Source organism: Tyto alba, unplaced genomic scaffold (genome assembly GCF_018691265.1).
Source record: "Tyto alba isolate M040663 unplaced genomic scaffold, T.alba_DEE_v4.0 Super-Scaffold_5, whole genome shotgun sequence".
Classification (NCBI taxonomy): Eukaryota; Metazoa; Chordata; class Aves; order Strigiformes; family Tytonidae; genus Tyto; species Tyto alba.
The window spans coordinates 22,775,981-22,785,751 of NW_024881326.1; the positions used below are offsets into that span (position 1 = coordinate 22,775,981).

Sequence of the window (9,771 nt, forward strand, 5' to 3'; positions counted from 1 at the left end):
CCTCGGTGCCACACTCAAACCCGTCCCCTCAGGTCAGGCGGTGGTGTGTAGGGGGGGGAAGCGCCTCGGTGCCACACTCAAACCGGTCCCCCTCAGGAGGCGGGGGATGCCTCGGTGCCACACTCAAACCCGTCCCCGCCCAGTCCAGCGTCCGGGGCGGGGAAGCAGCGCGGCCGGAAGGGAACCGGCGGGGCGGGGCGCGCCCCCCCCCCCTCCCCTCCCGCCCCCTCCGGGTGCCGCAGCGTAACCCTTCCGGGCGGGGGCGGCCGCTGCCGGGCGGGTCCCCGCGGCGGGATGGAGTGAGGCGCGGCGGTGAGGAGCGGAGCGGGGCGGCGGGGCCGGGCCCGGACGGTCGTTTCTCCCCTCAGGACGGCGCCGGAGCGGCGGGGCCTCGCCTTTCTCCTCAGGCGGGCCGCAGCGATGCGAGGGCCGCGCTGCCGCCTGCCCTAGGCCCGGGCCGCGGCGGCGGGCCCGGCGCAGGGAGCGGGGGGGGGAGCGGCGAGCGGCTGCGGGGCCCGATGCGGGAGTACAAGGTGGTGGTGCTGGGCAGCGGCGGGGTGGGGAAGTCCGCCCTGACGGTGCAGTTCGTCACCGGGACCTTCATCGAGAAGTACGACCCCACCATCGAGGACTTCTACCGCAAGGAGATCGAGGTGGACTCCTCGCCGTCGGTGCTGGAGATCCTGGACACGGCGGGTACCGAGCAGTTCGCCTCCATGCGCGATCTCTACATCAAAAACGGGCAGGGCTTCATCCTCGTCTACAGCCTGGTCAACCAGCAGTCCTTCCAGGTAACCTCCCCCGGGCGGCAGCTCGGGGGGGCGGGGAGGCGGCGGCCCCGGGGGGGGTGTGTGGGGGGGAGGGGGAAGGACGTTTTGGGGTTGGCCGTGGGTGCGTGTGTGCTCCTTCTCTCCGGAGGGGCGACAGTGAAAATGTCCCGCTCGAGAGTGCCCGTGCCAGCCCTGCTTCCTGATGGAAAACTGCTTGTTGTGCAGGTACTTATCAGGGTGCCACCATTGTTAAATCCCACGCAGTGGTGGAGAACAATGACCTGCTCCCACTTCCCCAACAGAAACCTTTTGGCAATCCCCTTTTATGAAAAAAAAAATCCCTTGATATTAAAATCGAGACTTCCTCTTTTTTTTTTTTTCTTTCCCCCCCTTCTTCTTAGAAGGCATGTTTCTCCACTTGGTCTTGAAGAGAGTCTTATTGTTCTGCAGTTGTGACTTGTTAACTAAGCTGCTGTTTTCTGCCCCCCTCCCCCAAAATATATTCCTGTCCAGCATAAGCGCGATGCTTTCACAGCGTAGGTGGTGTACTGAAGAGGAGAAGCAAGTCATATGCAATAATTTATGGGTCTGGATTTCATTTCTACTATTAAAACTCTCTCCCTCAAAAAAAAAATTGAAATAGCCAGTAACTGGCCCAAGCTTCCTCTAGAAAGTAGGCTTTATTTGTGGGGAGTAAGTGAATTTATCAGCACTGCATGCAGTGCAGGGATTTGCAACAACTACATTGGCTTCAGTTGCTGAGTTGGGTGTGTTCCAGCTGCTTGGCACAACCTTGCACAGCCCCACTGAAGCAGTACGTTCGCTTCTGCCGAAGGCTGAACTTTATCTTAGCAGAGGCCTGGAAATAGCCCGAGTACAAGCTGAAGCCATACTTTCTTTGGAAAACAACAGCAATGACATTGGGATGCTCCCTCATTTTTACTTAACTGGGGGACCCCTGAGTCCCCATTACTCGAGGAATGGATGTACAGTTAGTAATCCACCCTGTTAATATTTAATTATTCTTGTCTGTCTATCGCATGTTTACTCTGAAGTCTGCAGGTGTAAAATATTCTCTGCAGCTCTTCTACAAGAGTGGTGACTTCAAACGTTTAAATTGCATTGTCTTGGGACTGTGCGAGAACTCAGTAGCACTGATACTAACTTAAAACACTCAGGGGGCAAAGGCGGCTGACTCAGACTTCCAAGTGTAAACTCCAAATGTTAGCTCAGACTTGAATAAATGCATCTCTAGGTAATAAAATCTCTTTACAACGTCTAATTTGGTCACTTACATGTGATTAAATGTGTTCACAATGAATTATTCTAAGCATTCCAGAAGTGAGAAGGCCTTATTTAAGTGACTGGCTTTCTCAAGCTGTACACTAAACACAAGCTTCCTAGATGATTGTGTAATGACATCCTACTGCTAATGTTACAGGTCATTAGACTTGAGACAACTTTTTTTAGAAAACTGAAATCAACTTTCAAAGCAGCTATACTGTATCTTCCTCTAGCTGAACAGGAAGTCTCTCTTAGAGTACAGCAGTCACTTTCTGTTTGTATAAACACATGCATTTTATAAGATGTCTGTGCATTTAGATAAAGTTAATTTTTATTAAAGATGGGTAGTAAACTTTCTCTGAGCTCTAGATCTGCATGAATATGAATTTAAGAAGTTTTCTGATGTATTTTGAACGTTCAGTTGCATGTGAGGGTTATTAAAATGTGCTTCTGTAGTGATTATATAGCAATTTCATGTGATTACTCACACATACTAACCAGTTGGATTGTTTGATCAGGACATCAAGCCGATGAGGGACCAGATTGTCCGGGTGAAGAGATACGAGAAAGTTCCCCTGATCCTAGTGGGGAATAAAGTGGATCTGGAGTCGGAGAGGGAGGTCTTATCTGCAGAAGGCAGAGCCCTGGCTCAGGAGTGGGGCTGTCCCTTCATGGAGACGTCAGCCAAGAGCAAAACAATGGTGGATGAACTGTTTGCTGAGATCGTCAGGCAAATGAACTATGCCTCCCTGCCTGAAAAACAAGATCAGTGTTGTACAACTTGCATCGTCCAGTGAGAGAAATTAAGAAAAACCTCAATCATGGCCATACAGAGCAGGTTGGTGGAACAGTCATAACTAATTGCGGTGCATAAACATACTGTAAGCTGATAAAGTGTGACAGGGAGCCTGAAATTAAGTAGTCTAACCTGGAGGTAGCCTTCTTCTGAAAGAGATAGAAGCTTGTGCGTTCGGTTGCACATGATTACTGGAGTCAGAGAGACTTCTTGTGTTACTTCAGTAGGGTTAGTCAGGGGACACTGCATTTATGTGCAGTAATTTTGCAGTGAGGCAAAGTGCATGATCTCATCTGCACCTGTTTTGACTGTCAGTGCTGTATTTGACATTACATTATTCTTAACAGTGTTTTATGATGTTGCAGTGGGTTTCTTCGTTGGTTGTAGTTGGTATCTGAGTTATTTTCAAGTAATGGGAATTACTTTGGAGTTCAGTGGGATTATTGTGACCAAGTTTCCCTGTAGTTTTGCTGAGAAGACTTTGAGCTTGTTTGAAAAAAAAAAATAAACATAAATTCTATGGTACAGAAACTGAATGTACTTAGAGTACATTGCTGCCTTGTCAGTGGAGTAAGTTTGAAAGAGAACCACCCTGAGTTGTGAGGAGTGGCTTGAAGCCCGCATATACTAGTCAAGGATGTGTGCAAAGTGCTCTTCACCTAAAATCTCTAGAGCAGAGAACACACTATAAAATGGCTTCCCAATGCACAACACTTTCCCAGTGACTCATAAGAGGTGTGGCAAGAGTGCAGTGTTCAGAGGGGCCTCTATAAAACTTCTCCTGTCTCGGGCATTGCTTTTATTTTTGGTTTGGTTTTTTTTTTTTTTTTTTCTGTAAGGATAACTCCTATTGGCCCTTCACACACATAGTGGTCTTTTTCAGTACCTTTTTTCACCCAATTGTGTAAATGTTTCTGCTCCTCCGTGCAGGCAGCAGTGCTGTCATTCCTGTGTGAGGTGGTTCTAGGCTCCCTCTCCTATTGTTTTTCCTCGTAGCCCTTTCAGGTCTCAGTTTCACCATCAGCTTGAGTCCATGTTACTGAAAAGGGCTTTTCTACATCGTTGGTGCACTCAGCGTGCAGCCAGCTGGTCCATCAGACCTTCAGTTGTCTGTTGGACCTGTCTCGGCAAACAACTCAACGTGATCTCTGAGGACAAGTGCAGGGATGAGGGAGGACATGAACACTGAGGGGAGAGAACTGCCCCTCTTGACAGCTGCACTGATTGAGGCTTAGGCCACTGACTGCCAAGTTAGTAACTCGTGCTTGAGTCAAAGGAGCTTTTTGTGTCTGAGTGACAAGAGGGAAAATAGGTTATTACTGGGAGCTTTGGACTGTGTATCCTCTTTAATCTTGAGTGCAAGGTCAGAGAGTGAAGTCTCAAAGTTCGTCTTTGAGATTGTTATCAAGCGCTTTGTGAATGTAAAATTTTAGAGACTCATGACCCTAGCACTGTGAAACTAAAGATAATATGTGATGTTTTTATCTCCAGTTTTGAGAAATAAGAAAAGGCTGCTGTCACCATTCAAGAGGTGTATGTAACTTCCAAGCTTTGCTTGCTGAAAGTTGAGCAAACTGCATGTATTGGAGCAGAGAAAAAAGCAAATAGAGTCTTTCCTTTTACACTAATCCCTAACACAACACCTGCAGAGCCTTCTAGGATGGAGTAAATCAAAGGAATTGCTGCTTTTTTAACTAAGTGCTTACAGGGCTAGTATCTTGTAATGCAAAATTTCAGCTAGTTCTAAGGCAGCTTCACAACTGAGAGTATCTGGACTTCAGAAGTATCGTGCCAAAGGTTACAGCAATGACCTGGCTTACGAGTGGTTCATCTTGTGCAGGCTGCTGTCTTCAACTTTGACAAAATCAGGCCCTTTATCCATGAAATTTATACTTTCAGAATTGGTTAATTCTAAGAGAGGCTTCTCTGTAACCTGGCTGGTTCTGGATTTAGCATGAAACATCAAGTTTCGTCTTAAAGGTGGAATTGAGGTAGGCACAGGCCACATTCCTTTGAATCCTAACTTATGCCTAGATTTGATGAGTTTCTTAAGCAAAGCATGCTCTTGCTTCAGAAGAAGCATCTGTATTCTTGTGATCTTTTGAGATAGAGGATCCTAAACGGCTGTCATACAGATTTTCCCTCCTTCATTCTGCCTAGCTCATAATGTCACATCAAGCCTTTAGCAGAAAAATACTTCCTTGCTTTTAGGAGTTGCTGCTTCTGCCTGGTGTAATCTCATCACATGTGCCAAACAAGTAAATCTGTCCTTCCTGAGCAGCTTCCTATTCAGTCCAGATCTCACCATGTCTGGAACTTCTATTACTCATCCTGACTCTTCACAGGCTTCATGCTCCCTATCTTTCATTTCAGACTCACACTTTTGTCTTTCAGCTCCCACTCTGTCCTTGTTCTTTGATTGAGTAGGTGTAAGATCTCATTAACTTTATGATAAGCCTTTGCTGCCTACTAATTTCTGTCTAATGTGTTCTAGTGTAGGAGAGCTACTGATGGTGTCTTGTGATAGCTGTAATCAGCTTTGTAATTCTTCAGTTTATCTGCAATCCAGGGAACAATTGGTGCTTCTCAAACATCTGCTTTAGCAGTGACCCCTCCTAGGTAAAGTGAAACTGAGGAAGTGGAACCAGCTGGCTGAAAACCTGAGTGTAGGAAGTGGGCTTGAGCTACAGATCTGGCCTAACATAATCTTCATTATCTCTGAGTTCCTTTGGCTGTCTGTGTCCAGGAGGAGTCTTAGGTCTGTTAGTTCAGAATGAAGTACACAGAAGCAGTTTGTGACTCTGCAGTTCTGACGGAGAAACCAGTGGGAGGAGTGGGGGTGGATTATATGCTGGACCTGGTTTTATTGAAGGCTGTTGCAGTGTCAGTTTTAACTCGTAGCTACCCCTTACCTGTTTGTGGTACTGATACCTTAACCTATCTGTCAAGTATGACGTTGTGTAGGTTTTGTCATGACATTTTGGAGTAGCACTTGCTTAAATTACAGCTCCAGTCAGCTGCCTTAGGTGAAATGAAGGATGGAACATAACAACATAATCAGGATAACCCAGAGTTCCTTTTAAATATGTGCGTTGTTCTTGCATCCTGTTTCCCCCCCTCCCCTTTCCTGTCTCTGCAGTGGTCTTCTGTCATTTCATTATTGCATTCAGAGGTGTGATATTTCCAGTAGCTGCTTTCTGGTCCTTGCTCTAGTATTTCTCTCGAATTTTCAGTGTTTTGTATTTTAAATCTTCTTTAAAATATGGCACCTGTTACACTGCTGGGGTGTTAAAGGTTTTCTGTAGAGGTACTAGTCAAATTGGGGACACCTTAATATTGGGGTGAAAGATTGATGCTGATTAGTGATTTCTGTCCCATTCCTGAGTGAGTGATATTAGCAAGCACTGAAGGAAGAGTACTGTGCTCTAGGGATAAAAACAGAAAGTATGCTGTCTTCTGGTCTGCATGGCTATGCAACACAGACAAATCCTTCCTACTAGATTGTCTAACATCCTCCTCTCTCCTGAGAATGCTGTAGAAATCTCATGGGCAAGTGAAGCTATAAGGTACTATATGATGCTAGTTGTAGTCACTAAGCACAAGTTAAATGGAAAGATGGCAAATCTGAATTGGGAGGTCCCTAACCTGCAAATACAGGTATGCTGAAAGAGCATGTGGAGGAAAATACCATTACTTGCTTTCCTTGTTCTTACTGTCCCCAGCAATTCTTTCCTGGCCACAGCACTGGATGATGAATTTAGGTGAAGTTTTGAGATGGATCTAACTGGTATGATGAGGAGCTGCACTGTAGATGATTTGTCTCTCCTGTGCTCTAAGCACAGATAAAACACCTATTAAGCAGGTCTAATCCACCCTCATTAAAAGCTGAATGATTGTTTGCTGTTTTGACCGTACAGGGACCCTCCTGTCTAAAACTTGTGGACCAGCAACAGTGGGACACACACGTGCTCACCAGACTGGGTGAGAATTACTGTTAGTTGTAAAACATTAAAAACGAGCAAGCAAAACCTGTCTGTTTGGTCCTGTCAGTACAGGAGTAGTGTTCTGGATGTTGGGGGTGATGACCAGTTGTCAGGCACTAAGGGGAACCCTGACTGTCAGAGCACTCTGTCGTGACAAGCTGTTAACTGAGAGCAAATCAACAGCTGAAAAGGAATAGTACAGTAGGAAACATATAAGGTCCTGACTCCTGCAAATAAGTTACTTCAAGAATAGAGAAGATTCATCAAAATCCCTGAAAAGCCAAGCATCGAGCTTTGGTGAAGTGCATGCATGAAAGACAGGTTTCTACAGACTTTGAGCTTCAGCTGAGGCTTTTAAGATATCTCTGCAGATAAATCTTGTGAAGTGCAAGCAAGTTAACAGAAATACAAAGATGTATTGGTCACATGGGTAACACCACTTACATCTGTGTGCTTGACTGAGAAGAGTGGCATACAGTTCTGTCCCTGCTGAGTCTGGTGAGTGCTAAGGGATTTTTGTAGTAGTAATTTAGAGGATCTGAATACTGAGAACTCAGATGTCAAAACTGAATTAGTTGGCTCGTTTACCTGTTCCCAGAACTTGTGCAAAAAACCATTGTTTCCCGTTACTGGGTGATGTAGTGCCTCCTCAGCACCAGTGCAAAGCCAGGTATATGTGTGTGGGTACACTTGAATTTCCTAGCTGTCTCAGGTCTTTAGAAGCAATTTAGTATGCAAGGGGGGGCAGCTGTTACAAAGTTCATAGCAGTAAGTTGTTACCTGCTTGCCTCGGGTATTACCAGAATTAGAGGAGGAGAACTTGCCACTGTGTAAAGCAGCACTTTGGAGCAATGTATGGAAAACTCTGGTCCACGCTGTGGGAGGAGCCCATTCGCTTTGAATGTGTACTGAATATGGCTTTCACTTGTTGTTTTGTTTAAATTGCAGATAAAACTCAGAGGAAACTTGCACAGATGCTGCTTTGGAGAACTTTCAGCCCAGGTTGCAGAGCTGAGCCTTGGTAAACCTGTCTCTCTTACAGCACATTGCCATACATCTAAGTGCATAAGGTTGGTGGCCTCCAGGATCCACACACCTTAATCAGAATGCTTAGCATGTTTACCATAAGTTTAAAAATCTGTTCTTTATCTATCAGTCCTTTTATAGCTTTCTAAGTTCATATAATGGCTAATATGCAAGAGTTCATTTTTAATATTTTAATTGATTTCTTTAATCAATTTCTGAACTTGTATTTATTAAATACTTAAACTCAGTATTACCTACTCAATGCCTTTTAAAAGAAGAGAGTTTTAATGGAGAATAAATTGAGCCTTAAACAAATGGTTACTTCTGTATATTACCTCGCATCAGTGCTTATTTCTGTTTGCAGAGTTTTCTCCTACAATGTAGTTGGTCATTCTTTGAGACTTTTTGTTTACGTGTGACAGTGTCATGAAAAGATACTGAAGGCACCTCTGTTGTATGGATGTAGTATCCCTTTTCTTGGCAAATGCAGCTGTGATGCTGCGTTTGTGACTGGTCCGATTTCACAACAGGGATTGCTTGGAATGGGATGTTAAGTCTGTAGCTGATGTTTCTTTTCTTGCAATCATGGGTTTCTTAAACTCATTTAATCAAAAATGACAATTGTAGCATTGAAAAATGGCAGCACACTTTTCCTTCTGCTGAGTTTCTAAAGTTGCTTGTTTACAAATAGCTTCTTTATGCCTTTGAAAAGGGATAACGTATCCTTCAAAATGGGCTGTATGCCTAGTCAGTCAGCTCAGCTTTGCCTGGCACATTGAGAGACATCTAGTAGACTTCTGCACATGTAAATCTAATGCAAATAAGATCACTTTACTTTTTATAGTTCCTAATATTTGTCTTTCTGAATAATATTTTAAAGCAATATTTGTTAAAGTTTTTCTTGCACTGTCACAAATTGCTTTTTAGTTTGTGGTTTGTTTTGTTGTTGTTGTTTTGTTTTTTTTTTTTTCTTCCCAATAAACAAGCTTAATGTTAGAGACAAGTTGGTGTAACAAGGGGAAAAGCACCAAGTTTCAGTGATACTAACTGCAAGCGTGCTTTAAACAGCCATTGCCTTCCTTATTGTTTACCTGATCAACATTTTCTCTGAATACTTGAAAATTTTAACAATAACACAGGTATAAAGAGCAGAATGAAAATGTACAAAGAACAGATGAAATCTTTTTGTTCAGTTTTATTAACATGTTGCATACATGAGAGCTTTTTCTAGCAGTGGTTTAAAATGTGTAATTTTTTTTTTGCAGAAATTTAATAACTGCAGCTCACCTACTGCACCAAAGTTCTAGGTTTTTAGGAGCCCAGCTTTAGTCATTTGAACATGCTTCTAGAAATGTACATTCTTTCCCTGCAATAGCTAAATAACTTTGAGAAAAGCTCCAGTAAAAGCAGTGATGGATGTATGAGGTTAAGCAGTTGAAAACTCACGAATTGTATTGTGGATGATGGCATTTAAAACAATAAAAGATCACCGGTACAGTATCTCAACATTAATGTGTTTTATTGGTAATAATGCAGGCTGACTTTACAGTGTTAGCAGAAATAAAGATTCTGAGTCTACATTCAGTGTTGAATTTGAATCCTGAAACGAAGAGGACACCAGGTTTTCTGCTTGAGTATTGAAACACCTGATTTTTTTTTTCCTGTGGGGTTACTTGAATTTTTTTTTTCCCCCCCTGTTTGTACAAACTTTATAAACAGGCTGAGGCTAATACTTAGGTTTGCACTTTAATTCAACCAATTAAACCAAACCTTGTATTCAAAGTAGATTAGTAGATTATTTTTTTTTCAAGTGATGGTTGTTGATCTTTTTTGTAGGTTGTAAGGAGGTAATAGGAAATAAAAGTATTTCATAAAGATCTTAGTTTTTCTTTGTCTAAGGCGGAAAAAGTTG

General features: G+C 43.6%; 1 protein-coding gene across 1 annotated transcript; it reads left to right on the forward strand.

Moving 5' to 3' along the window:
* The first annotated feature begins 234 nt into the window (after positions 1-234).
* Positions 235-9,359, forward strand: RAP2C (RAP2C, member of RAS oncogene family). The gene is made up of 3 exons (XM_042807230.1): positions 235-791; positions 2,573-2,892; positions 7,782-9,359. Exons 1-2 carry the CDS (start codon positions 519-521, stop codon positions 2,849-2,851), a joined length of 552 nt encoding a protein of 183 aa, XP_042663164.1. The 5' UTR covers positions 235-518; the 3' UTR covers positions 2,852-2,892; positions 7,782-9,359.
* Positions 9,360-9,771: the final 412 nt, after the last annotated feature.

Bases quoted from the DNA above. Each gene is read 5' to 3' on its own strand.
- RAP2C (XM_042807230.1), top strand. From the start codon at position 519: ATGCGGGAGTACAAGGTGGTGGTGCTGGGCAGCGGCGGGGTGGGGAAG. The intron at 792-2,572 runs GTAACCTCCCCC...TTGTTTGATCAG, and splicing joins TCAACCAGCAGTCCTTCCAG to GACATCAAGCCGATGAGGGA.